Genomic DNA, 13772 nt, shown 5'->3' with positions numbered 1-13772 from the left:
CTAATTGCAAATCATGAAAGTTACTGAGAAATTTGTTTTCACTCATTTTCCACAGTTGTTTCAGTGTCAGGTTGTAAATTACTTAAACCTAATCAAAGAGATGAATTTATTGAATATCTTTTTTTGGTTTTAATAAGTGTCATAACTGAGAATCCAGCTTCACACAAATACGTGGTTGCAAAGGGAAGTAACATTTTCATTGTTTTTTAATGTTATATCTGAACTCAGTTCCAAGAGACGTTCTTGGTCTTCGTTGCATAAATTTATAGCCAGAACTTATATAAATTTATAGCCAGAAATTTATACCAGAACAATAGTTCAAAAGTTTTAATCTCACAAGAATTTCAAACTGGCTGAATTTTTGCAAGCAGGTAGGATTTTTTTTGGGGGGGAGTTATCCTTGATTGCTCTAGGACTATCTTTAATAGTTAACTTCTGGTCAGTCTCTTATTTTTCCATTTCTCCTTCATTTTCAATCAGAGTTGTTTTTCCTCCTCTTCTGGCAATTTTTTAATCACTGTTTCCTTTCTGGATCATTTCATAGTCTTTGTACCTTCTTTCTGAATATTTTTTTATTCTCTATGACATGTTTTACACCTGCAGTTCTGAGATCTTTTATTTGTTTGAATCATTTGATCTTAAATTTATCTACATTACATTTTCAAAAATCCTCTTAGTTATTATGTTAAGGCTCATTCTTTTCAATTGTCTATAAAGGCCTAATTTTTGTTTTTTTATGGCTTCTGTAAGTCTTGGTCTGTTTTGAGATAAAGTTCACTGTTCTTCCACATTTTCTAACCCTCACCCTTTTCCTATGTCCAAGTCTCTTTCTTAGTATCCTTCTCTCACTAATTACTATTTTGCCTACTTCTGTCTGATGTAGTTTAAGCATTCTGCACCACACAGGATTACTGAGATGTAATGCCTAATCTTACAGCCTCATTTTTTTTTGTATACACTCTTTGTCAAGATGTAGTAGGCTTTCTGTGTTTTTCTGATCCAAAAACACCTTATCTAAATAAAAATAGCATCTTATCTAAATAAAAATAAAAAAGGTTTGCATGATTCCTAGAGGTTTAAAAAAGTGGTTTGTTTTTAATTTTTCATAAATATTTTCAAAAATTAATTAAATAGATAAATCTAAGTTCATAAAGAAAAGTAAGAAAAAATGTTACACGCAAAAGGTTTTTTTGTTGTTTTTGTAAAATAGTTTATTTAGTGTATTTTGTACAATAGTGCTTTAAATAATATTCAAGTGAAATATTTTCATAAATAATGTGACAGAGGAAAAGTTATTAAAATAAAACTTTGTTCTAGTTCAGAAGGCGAAGAAAACTGAATAATGTTACAAAGGTTTAGACCTTCCTTTACTTCCAGATTAACTCAATGGATGTTGTTTTTCTTTTTAATTTCAACATTTTAATTCTTCTTCCAAATGCATTATATCACTAGAGACAAGCAAAAAACTTAATCTTGTCTAAACCATGAAGCCCTGTTTTTATCTCTCTAGTTCCCTTACACTTCCTTAATTACAATTTAAAATACATTACCATAAACATTGTTTACTTTAGTCATTAAGATTACTTGGCTCAATTTTGGATAACATTTTTTTTAAATGTGCTCTGTAAACCTCAGTTAATATATACACAAATATAGATAGTTTCTTTTCCATCTAGTTCAGGTACCAACTATTAGAACCCAAAACTGGCTGTGTAGCAGAATCGCTAATTGAAAATTGTAATGATTCCATTTTTATAGAATTCTTTTCTTAAATGTATTTATTAATGCAACATAATTATTTTATACTCTAGTTTAAATAATTTTAATTGCTAGACTAAGTATATGATGATTCACTGACTTTTATATTTACAATTTTATTTCATTGAACTTCAAAAAAAAAAAATAATTTGATTTACGAATAATAAAAAATGATATTCATAACTTAGTAATTCTTTTTCTTCAAAAGTAACCAATGTTATCATTTAATACACTGTAAATGAATCTTTAGTTGACAATAATTTCTAGCATTTTAGAAAAAAAATGTTATAGTTTTTTTATAATTGTTAATGATGAAACAATATTACAAAATTAGTAAGTTATGTAATTTTTTATAAGAATAAGAGTGGGTTAAAAAGCGGTTGTTGAAAAATTTTAATAACATTTTTATTACAGCATTAGCCCTGAAAAGTAACCATTTTGAAAAAATGCTCCACAAAAAAAAAACATAAAAAAATTGTATTAATATAATATCAAAAAATTTACTATCAATATTAAACAATTTTTGGGAGATTCTGACCAAAATTGTACTATAGAGACTGGACATTAGTTAACATCAGAGTGATGAAAACAAATTACCCCTAATGATAGTCACAAAAGCAACTGAAAGCATTATATGACATTTATCTTCAAAATTTAGTAGTTTTCTTCAGCTTTTATTTGATATTTCATTACTGACCATGAAAAACAATGTATACAATAAAATTTAATACTTTCACCATTTACAAACCAACTATTGTTAGTGGCAATGATAAAAAACCATAAAAAGAAGTACAATAGATATTAGGTTTCTTTGGGCACAAGTAAAATTTTTAAAAAACTTCCAATTTTAATTTTAATCAAAATTGCTCATCTTTGTAGCTATGAAATATCAATCTTCACTAAACTCAAATAAAAAAACAACGCCACAGTTTGGCACTAAAATTTTAGTGTAATTTTTACATACTTTACCATACAAGGAAGCAATAATGCTTCCTCCCCCCAAAAAAAAAAAAATTAATAAAATGATTAGAACTACAGTAATTCTATGTTCTGTTCCCAGAAGTTAGATTTCTCGTAAAGATAAACCAAATAGAAACATTACAAATTTTATGTTAACGGAGCACATTACACTCACTATTAATATTACTGAGAATAGGAATGCTAGTAGTTCAGACAAGATCAATGGAGAGTTGTTCAACTAAGGCAAATTAAACATTGGTTGTTGCATGTCCTAAATTCATTGAATGCGAAGTACAATCCTACAGGAGTGGTGGTTAGATTTACTGCAACTCATATTTAAAAAAGCCAATAGGAATGAATTTTGAAATTATCAAGGAATTTCTTTGCTTAATGTTGGTTACAAAATGTACTCAATAAGAACTACATGTAGATTAATGAATATTGGAGTCAAAATTATCTGAGGAACAAAGTGGATTTTGCAGATGCAGATCATATGTGGACAGTGTTTTAGTAATGCAAAAAACTATAGAGAAAAAAAGAGAATTTTTATGAGAAATTCATCTGGGCTTTGTAGATTTGCAAAAAGTATTTGATAAGGTTGATAGAAAATTATAATTTTTTATTATAATTTTGTAAAGTTATGGATATCCAGTGCACTTGATTACTGTGATTAAAAGCTTATAAAATGGCACTATCATAAGGTTGGCTAATGGGAATAAGTTTTACACACTAATTTGGGTTTAAGACAAGGGTGTTTGCTATCATGGGCTTTATTTAATTTATATTTGGAAGACTTGATTGTTGTATGGAAACAACAAGTATCACTTGGTAAACATTGTGTTGACAACTATTATATTAATCATTAATTATTTTCTGACAACAAGTACATCTTAAGTGACAGCGAAAATGAATTGCAGTATAGTATTTTTAAATTATCAAAGTTGGCTGGTGATTATAATAATAAAATCTCTATTGAGAAGATTAAAATTATGATGCTGAAAGGAGCAGAACCAGAAAGATTGAAAATTATACTTAATAACACTGCTCTTGAGCCACCAGTGTTGTTATAAATGGATACATTTACAAGTGCAGAACATGCTTGCTGTATGTTTTGGTTTCATGATTTGCAGTCAGCAACTGCAGTTCAACGTAATTTTTATAGAGTGCGGTAGGGAGCCTCCTAGTAGATATACAATTTGTACTCTTTGCAGCAAACCTTTGTTAAGACAGATTGTTCTACAAAATCATCGGGACACCCACATGTCCCTGAAGCTGCTGTGGAATAATTCAACGAAAGCTTTGCACTAGTCTAAAGAATCAACTTGATGTGCATCACGTGAAACTTGCATTCCACAAACAACTACGTGGTGTGTATTACGTAAGTGATTGCACTTAAAGCCATACAAACTAAGTGTAATTCAACACATTACAGATGAAAACAAAGGTGCGATTTTATGGGGAAATGATGGATAAAATTGCAGACAACAATACATTTTTGAGCAATGTAATTTTTAGTGTTGAGTTAACGTTTCATATCAGCGGTAAGATGAAGACCCATAACTGCCAAATATGGGGTAGCAAAAACCCTTAAGAAACTTTGCAACACATTCATCATAGCCCAAGATCAATGTTTTTTGTGGCGTAAGCAAACAGAGATTGTGCAGCTCATTCTTCCTCCAGGAAGCAATCGTAAATGGTATTGCTTATCTTGAATGTTTCAAAATTTTCTAATTCCTCATTTATCAGCAAGATCCTGACCCTGTAGCAGAATCCCACAGCAGGGACGACACCCTCTGTCATCCCCTCTGTTCCAACCCCAAATGGGCTTTACCAGAGGTCATCTTCGAAACCTCGACCAGGATGCCACCGATGTGAATGCCACAAGTGACATTCTCATTGGTGTACTACTAGTTAATGAACCCAAAGCAAAACACATCTCACTGAGTCTTGAGCAAGACTGAAAATACCTAACAAACAAAGGAATTGAACTACCTACCCGCAGAAGGCAAAAGTGAGTTCAACACAGCACGAAACATAAAAATATTACACGGAACAATAACAACACAGTGACACTGAAACAAAACAAAACAAAGGACAAGACCAACAAAAACATAATTTATAAAAAAAAAATAGAGCAAAATGAAATTTTTGTTCTATTTTTTTTCAAGCAGAGCTCTAGATCCCCTCAGCAATCCTTTCCTTCGCTAAGTACACTACAAAACTCTCCACTATTGCCCATTCGGCCTGGCTCCTTCAGTTTACATGGAGATCCAACGCCGACCCAATAAGATCAAGCTGACAGACGAGGCATCAAATCACTACCACCTAGAAGTCTCAGATTTTCTTGATCTGTGTGTTTTCTTGGTCGGTGGAATGGTCATGAAGGTCCAAATTGCATGGCCACCTTGTTCCCCAGATTTGATTCTGGTCGATTTTTTCTTGAGAAGAAAAAAGCAGGCACCTTTGCCTGCTGATCTTGTTGAGCTAAGACTTCAAATTAACGTCGCAGCTGCAGAGGTAATGCCCAATTTGCTGGCTACAATCTGGAATGAAATCGACTTCAGGTAAGATGTATGTCACATTACAAGTGGAAGCCACATCGAACCAAAATGAATATTGTGTAATAAACTTGATGAGTTTTTCTATGAAATGGAACCTCAATTGAAACTGTAAGTATTTAATTATTGCTAAAATAATTTATTGATGTACATTTAGCAGAAAAGAAATGTGTGATACATTTACCCCTCCCCCAACCAAAAAAATTGTATTTTATAATTACTAGAATTTATTTTTTGTTTTCCAGATGGGTGGTATGGAATGTGTTATTACAGGACTAATGGATGAATTTCATTCATTTTTTAAAGGTCGACGTTATGCTAGAGAAATATTTACTTTCTGTGCAGTAGTAACATCATTTTCAGTGGCTATCGTCAATGTAACTCCAGTAAGTATATAATGGTCTAACATTAAATTAATGTTTACTTATAAAATATTTAATCAGAAGTTAATCTTTTACTGTTATGTTTTCAAAGTATTAGAAAACCAGTTGAAATATTTCTTCAAAAATTACTTTCAGCAATGAATCATAATATACCATTGCACACACACACACATATATATATATATAGTTGATAAGTTGTATTTTCATTATTTATATTTTATATATATATATGCGAGACAAAAGTATGGAAACCCCTCAAAAAATTTAAAACTGTTCCAGATACAATACTGTAACTTTCAAGATAAGGTATCGGTCAACAACTTTATCTTTTGATGAGAAGTAAAACTTCAACCTCTTCTTGGGGGGTGGCCCAGGGGTTGTAACTCAAATATTATAAATGGTGCACTGTACATTATTTTAAAGGTCTCTTTACGACATGAAAATTGGTATAAATAAGAATTTGGTATGAAGTCTATACCCAAAATGGTGACAAGATAAAATATGGATTTTGAAAAAATCACATTGATAGTTTAGGAACTGTTATCACAAATAAATAAATTTATACAAATTTTATTAAATGGATATTACTGAATAAAATATTTTTAAAAATAATTATTTCATAGGCTTAATGTCTACTTATTTACTTACATTTCATTTTAATAAATATACAAAAAGTCTTCCTTCTATTGTTTGACAGTGTGCCAGTTGGTTATAAAAGGATGATACTGCTTTATTCAATAATTTCCTAGAGATATTTTGTGCTGATTCTTGAATACTATTTTATAAATCATTGATGTCTTTGAGATTATTATGATATACCACACTTTTTAAGCAGCCCCATAGAAAGTAATCCACTGCTGACAAGTCAAGTGATCTCACTGGCAATTCTATTTGACCCCTTCGGCTAGTCCCTCTTCCAGGAAAAATGCATTTAAAATTTCATGTACCTGAAGACCAAAATGAGGTGGGGCACCATCTTGTTGAAACCTAATGTTTTGGAAATTGGGGCCATCCCAACCCATGTAGGGGAAGACACCCTCTCTGTGATGATTCTGGTCACCACACTCCCCCTCGTTCAAAGCCTGGATGGGATTTAACAGAGGTCATCTTTTTGATCCTCTGACTGATTACTTCTTACAGTCATCAGCTAGGCTTCATTTGGAATTCCAACCAACTCAAATTCCTCGGTAGACATTTACAACAGTGAATTTTTTTTTTGACTCAGCCTTTGCCTTTGTTGTAGGCTTCTTTCAGACATCTTCTCTCTTCTGTCCTACATTCTTGCCCTCTAAACTGGATAACCAAGTTCGCAGAAGCATGAACCTTGCACCTCGTTGACACTTTCTGGCTATAAGTGACAGTAAATGTCTTATACTTCAGACTTTGTTTGAGTTTAATTAACAACTAATTCATACTACAAAATGTGTTGTTTGCAACAACGGTAATTTTAACCTAGTTCCCTTAGTTGATTGCAAGTGATCATAATTGAACCTCATAATTTATTTCAAGTACTACAGACTCTGATCTGCTCCACCAGGGAGTTGTGAGAACAGACCTCCATCTAGCACTTGGCTCCATCACAGAGTCCTGCGTGACATTTACTTTATCACATTTAAAGACCGCTCTCGGCAAGACAGTGCTACACCTCACAGCTGCATGGACTATCATACTCTTGGCAGTGCAGCCACCCCCTCGCTGACAGCAACTCTGCTACTTGACTTTAGCAATTATCATCTCAACTAGACCAACCAAGGCTCGCTGACAATGCGCCTACCTCCGGCCAATCAACTGTACAAGCATTATCCTAGCCACACGGGCTACTACTCTACTTAGATCCCCTCATGTCCTCGAAACATACGCTGTGCAAGGAAACGGAGGAAACCGGCCACAATGGACCACTCACTGCAGGTCTTCCAATTCTTCCAATTGATCCTGAGATCCAGAAAGGAGTTAACTCTCTCAAATTCTCTAACAACTCTGCCTCATACCGTAAGTTTAGCCTCGTACCAGGGACAAACATACAGGACATGGTCAACAGTGTCATCAACCCTACAATTCGGTCATAGGCCCGAAACAATCAAACCGAACCTAGCCAATCTATCCCTGAGGGCACCATGTTCCGACAGAAATTATGTTATATTCCTATTGGGAGAAACCCACCGTGTCGCTTGCAAACCTCTAACTTCTGGAAATATAGCAGTCGTATACCAACCGGTAAAATATTCGTTTCACCTAACTTGCCAAGAGTCAAAACCATGGTTTTCAATCTCTCGCATACGCCCTGGAAGAAGAATGCCTTCCTTCCTCGAAACATACCGCTTGCTACGTTCCGTAGCTAAAATATCAATAGGTTTTCTTTCGGCGAATACAGAAACTGCCTCTCGCAAGATAGTTCTGTAGCCCCCGATAACAGCTAGCAAAAGAAGACGCTGGGCTTGTAATAAAATGTCCCTATAACTTTTAAATTGTATGCGATGAGTCCAGACGGGCGCAGCGTACAACAATATGGCCTCACAGACACAAAGAATTGGCATGGTACGGAAATTCAGCCCTCAATCGGGATGGATGACTCTACAAACACGAAAGAAAGCATTAATTGCCTTTCTTGCGGCGAACTGCAGGTGGTCCTTGAATTGAAGATATTTCATTTCAAGACAAGATATTTCATTTTGTGTGCAACCACACTTCTCCAATTGAAACGACGCAGAGGGCCACCACAAGTTATTGAAGGCCCCGGATATGACCGGAAAGACGCCGAGTTCATATTTGCACTCACTGACTGAAGCTATTTCTGTCACTTTAAGAATAGCGTCCTCTGTGGCCTTGCCAGGGCGAAAACCATATTGGTCGTCCACTAATAAACAATCAGAAGTTAGTCTACCATTAATTCGGAGGTCCTACCTTCTCGAAGACCTTACCTACGACTGGCAAGAGTGTCAGAGGCTGGTAAGAACTTACAGTGGGGTCCTTGTCACCACCTTTGAAGAGAAATTTCAATTCACCACGTTTCCAACAGACTGAGAAATATCCAGCAAGGAGCATTCTATCATAAATCCTAGCAAGGGAACCAAGAACCATTGGCAATGTGCGAAGAAGGAGCTCCAACATGGGTTTATTCATAGCCAAATTACAGATTACTTGACGAACTTCCGCCTCAGCAATCTCAGAAAACTGAATCTCATAGCGAAAACCTGTGACCTCCTTCGGACACGTCGATGATATGAAGTTTCACTAACCTCGGTATCATCAGGAAATAGATTGTTCATCAGAAGACTGAGAACACGATCTTTATCAATTACAACTCTGTCCTGTGTCGAGACAGCCGACAGAAGAACGTCTTTTTTCTTCTTATGCCCAAGAACTCTGTAGACAACTCTGTTGACCCTCATTGGTCCTTATTTTCCTGATCTTGAACAAAAGAGCGCCAGGAATCACGCTTAGAAGATCTAACCTTATGAAAATACTCTGTCCTTTACCGACGATAGTCCTCAAGCAGAGCTACACGACGATCAGGATCATCCTCACGTTGTGCGGCTCTCCTCAGCCGGCACACAGTCCGCTTCATCGCAATCAAGTCCCGAGTCTACCAGCCAGCCAGTCTCTCTCGACCTGTACCTCGGGGAATAGAATGACCAGCGACTTCTACAACCGCCGAAGAAAAACCTCTACCAGGTCCTCTAATGGGAGCTCGTCTAAGCTTCGAGCGAAGATTCGAAACCTAGCCGCTAGAAGATTTGAAAACTTGGGCCAATCCGCCCCTGTTGAACAGGAACGTATCCACCGTAGACATCACGCAGTTCACCTACCAAATCAAAAACTATTAGCCGATGATCGCTGACGCAATCATCGACTACATACCAGTTCTGCATCCTACTAGGGATATCCTTACCCGTGATATCATCGATGTTGGTACCATGGAATGTCCTCCGCCCTTCAACCGTGCCGGTGTAGGTAGCCAACTCTCCTGAACATTAAAGATATCTAAATTATGCTGCGTGATTCGTCCATTTCACCGCCATCATCCGTGATCCAACTGTGCCGGAAGTTGGGGCCAACAATGTTTTGAATGTTTGGAATGATATATTCAAGAAGCAAAGCATTATATTTCACTGAATTTAAATTTCCATCAATAAATATAGGGCCTATTAATCGTCCACCAACAATACCTTTTCTTTTTCCTGTTTAGCCTCCGGTAACTACCGTTTAGATGATGAATGAGGATGATATGTATGAGTGTAAATGAAGTGTAGTCTTGTACATTCTCAGTTCGACCATACCTGAGATGTGTGGTTAATTGAAACCCAATCACCAAAGAACACCGGTATCCACGATCTAGCATTCAATACCATGTAAAAATAACTGGCTTTACTAGGACTTGAACGCTGGAACTCTCGGCTCCCAAATCAGCTGATTTGGGAAGACGCGTTCACCACTAGACCAACCCGGTGGGTCACCAACAATACCTGTCCTTACATTTTTTACTTTCATTTGGATAGTGCGTATGTGCCTCACGGTACTAATGTGGATTAATATCAGTCCAGTACCGACAATTATGGCAATTTACAATGCCATTTAAAAAAATGTGGCCTCATCACTAAAAACTATGTTGTTTAACAAATTAGGATCTGCACAAATATTGCTCACCATAATTTCACACAACTCACGTCTTTGATTGTAGTCATTTTCATTAAGTTCTTGTATCAGACGAATTTTGAAAAATTTTAAATTTCACTTTTTAATGTTTGAACTTTCACTGAAGTTTGGCTAATGTTTTGTTCTTGCGCTGCTGTATTCTACTCAATAAATGAGGATACTCAATAAATATTTGCAAAATATCTAATGATTTGTCATTATTTGTTGCAGATTTAGGGCTCCGTGGTTTTTAATACTTCCTGTTCTTCAAATCGTTTGATGGTTTTTGACACTATACCTTCTGAAATAGGGTTACAATTATTAAATGCTGCATTGAACATTTCTCAAACTTTATTAAACAACCTAACTCATCACCAAAGCCCCTCATCATTAAAAGTGCGACCCTCTCCTGTTCACTACGTAACATGATAGCAATGTTAGCAGATACTCCAGAAAAAACTAATTCAGTATAAGACAATCACTAAAAAGTTAAAAAAGATATAAATAACAAAAGTGGCTTACGAATGTGGTAAAGGTAGACAAAATCACTTAACCAACCAATCACAATAAATTTTCAGAAGAAACAGTGAAATAATGAAACATTCTAAAGTGGAATTTTACACAACAATGAAGTAAGTTTCGTTTTTGCAACAATGGTAAGAGACCATCACTGATCGGTTGATCAGCATAATTAGGTGACAATATTTTTATTTATTTACTCATGAAACTGGAAAAAACAATTTTTTGCGTTAAAAAATTAAAAAAAATTAATTTATTAAAATTTAACTTTAATAAATTTCATTTAAATTAGATTAAATTATAATTTAAATCTAAATTATAAATTTACTAAATTTACATTTTCAAAATCCAAATATACCTCACCATCGTTTTGGGTACAGATATCGAACCAACTTTTTATTTATACTATTTTTCTTGTCTTAAAGAGAACTTTTAAAATGCACAAAGGATGTTACCATTTAAAATATTTGAGTTACATCTCCTGGGCCACCCAGCTACTCCGGCGAAATGAGTTCATACTGAAATTTTTATGACGTTAATTAAAGGGCAGAATTAGTGATTTCTTAGATTTTTGAGCTGAGAATTTCTTAGGTTTTATGTTTGATGTACAATAACTTGTTAAATGGGTAATAAAACATACAATTTTTAAACAAAACTTGTAGAGATTTAATTCTGAACAAAATGTTGTAAGAGAAATTGAATAAAACCACGAAAATTTAGAGACGTTTGAATTTTATTTAGAAGCAGACTAGAGCAAAATACATATCAATTTATAATGAATGCTCAAAAATGACCCCGCCATTTTCAACACATTTCTTGGCACGTTTCTGTATTGCTTTTGTTGCTTTTTTAGTTCTTCAGGGTTGTTCTTAAGTTGCTCAGCCGCATCCATAATACGGACAATTAATTCCTCACGAGAACATGTATTTGTTTTGTATACAATATTTTTCATCCATCCCCAGACGCAAAAATCTTAAGGTGTTAGATCAAGCAATCTGACCCTTGGTGAGTAGGAATGTGGACCTCCATGACCGATCTGTTCCTCGGGGAAATGATTTAAGTGAGTGGAAACGGGAAAGAGAAGTGGGGAGGCGCACCATCGTACTGGACGTATACTTTGCATTTCAGCGCTAGAGGAATATCTTCAAGCAACTGCGCCAACCCTTCTTGAAGAAAATGCAAGTAGACCTCAGCATTTAAGCTGCCAAGAACAAACAGCTGAATAGCAGTCATGAATGATTCAAACAGCTGATTGTAAAGAAGACCGCACCATACATTAACGTTAAATATGTGTTGAAAATTGCCTTCCACCGGTTAATGAGGATTTAATTCTGTCCATGTATGCTCATTGCGTAAGTTGTTGACGCCATCTCGAGTGAAATTTGCCTCGTCGGTAAACAAAACATACTTGTAGAGTAGTCTATTTGTATTTCATCAGTTTCAGAGCTCCAAGCGAAGCAGAGCGTCTCCTGAGTGTAGACGTTAGACTGTCTGTTTATGATAAGGATAGATCTTGTTTTGTTTAAGTGTGCTCCAAACCACCGAATGCGAAACTTCGATCCGCTTAGAAAAATGTCGTGTACTGATACCTCTCTTTTTCTGTTTAATCTCCATTATCACCGTAAGGCATTACTTCAGAGGATGAATGAGGATGATGTGTATGAATGTAAATGAAGTGTAGTTTGTACAGTCTCAGGACGGCCATTCCTGATATGTGTGGTTAATTGAAACCCAACCATCAAATACCACCGGCAACCACGATCTAGTATTCAAATCCGTATAAAGGTCAAATCCGTAATAAAGGTGATAACCTTGAAACTCTTGACTTCGAAATCAGCTGATTTGCGATGACGAGTACACTACTAGACCAACCCGGTGGGTCCGTGTACTTATACCTCACTACGCTGAACTGCAACAATAATTAATTGGTTGTTAATCACAGCGTTGTGTTGGACAGATCGTTCGTAACTGGTACTAATACTAGTTAGTGAACCTGTTTCTCGAAAATTACGAAAAATCGCGCTAATTGTTTTGGGATCTGGAATATTGCGATTGGGAAAAGTATTTCGTATTCTACTGGTAGCTGTAGCATTACCATTACGCACACCCAAAACGAATACCACATCAGCTTATTCTCTGTTATAATAAGTACAGCATTACTTCAGTGGCAAAACGATCACGTTTAAAGTAAAATTTACAGAAAACCTTCGCTAATGACAGCACAGTTTACACTACCCGATAAACTTATTATTCCTTACAGAATGATTTAAACGCTAATGCAGTATTGCGCATTGTTGATCAGCTGTTGCTGTACACATTGTTGACTACTTTGAAATAATAATTTTTCAAATATATCGTTGTATTTCTTGTCATTAAAAAAAGATTATTAATAAGTCATTAGATAAAAGATTATCTAAGTCATTTTTTTTTAATTTATTGTACAATTGTTGCGTAATTTCCAGTTTTTTTACATTTTTTACAGCAGCTTTTAACAGTAAATTATTTTTTTATTTTTCACAACACAAGAAAAGAATTTGGTTTTTGTTTAGATTAAATAAGTATTTTTCTAATAAATGTACTGTTTCTAAATAAAATTCTAATTTTTCTAACGTTTCTTTCTTTTATTTATCTTATCTTTTACCATTTTATTCAGAAGTAAACTCTCTACTAGTTTTCTTTTAAAGTGTTATCTATTTATTACCCATTTAATAAAATTATTGTACGGTCAAACATAAACAACAGGATTTTTACCCCAATTTATTGGTTTTCATCCCAGGTTTCTCAAAAACTACTGCAAATTTGTTTCTGAGACCTATTTTGATAGATCTTTCAGCTCAAAAAGAAATCACCAATTCTGCCCCTTAATTAACGTCATAAAAATGTCAGTAGAACTCATTTCACCGGGATAGCTGAAATCCGAGCAACATCTTTCACTAGCCGTAACTCGCAAACCAAGCATTTT

At 34.9% G+C, this 13772-nt stretch overlaps 1 protein-coding gene across 1 annotated transcript in view; it reads left to right on the top strand.

The window, feature by feature from the left end:
* Positions 1 to 13772, top strand: part of LOC142318094 (sodium-dependent noradrenaline transporter-like) — a 45450-nt gene that overhangs the window by 22551 nt on the left and 9127 nt on the right. The window contains exon 9 of the mRNA XM_075354623.1: positions 5522 to 5662. Coding sequence (XP_075210738.1) covers positions 5522 to 5662 — 141 coding nt within the window. The remainder of the gene's footprint in view (positions 1 to 5521; positions 5663 to 13772) is intronic.

Source organism: Lycorma delicatula, chromosome 1 (genome assembly GCF_047948215.1).
Source record: "Lycorma delicatula isolate Av1 chromosome 1, ASM4794821v1, whole genome shotgun sequence".
NCBI lineage: Eukaryota > Metazoa > Arthropoda > Insecta > Hemiptera > Fulgoridae > Lycorma > Lycorma delicatula.
The sequence above is the reverse complement of the archived record's forward strand: the minus strand, read 5'-3'. Positions and strand labels throughout refer to the sequence as shown.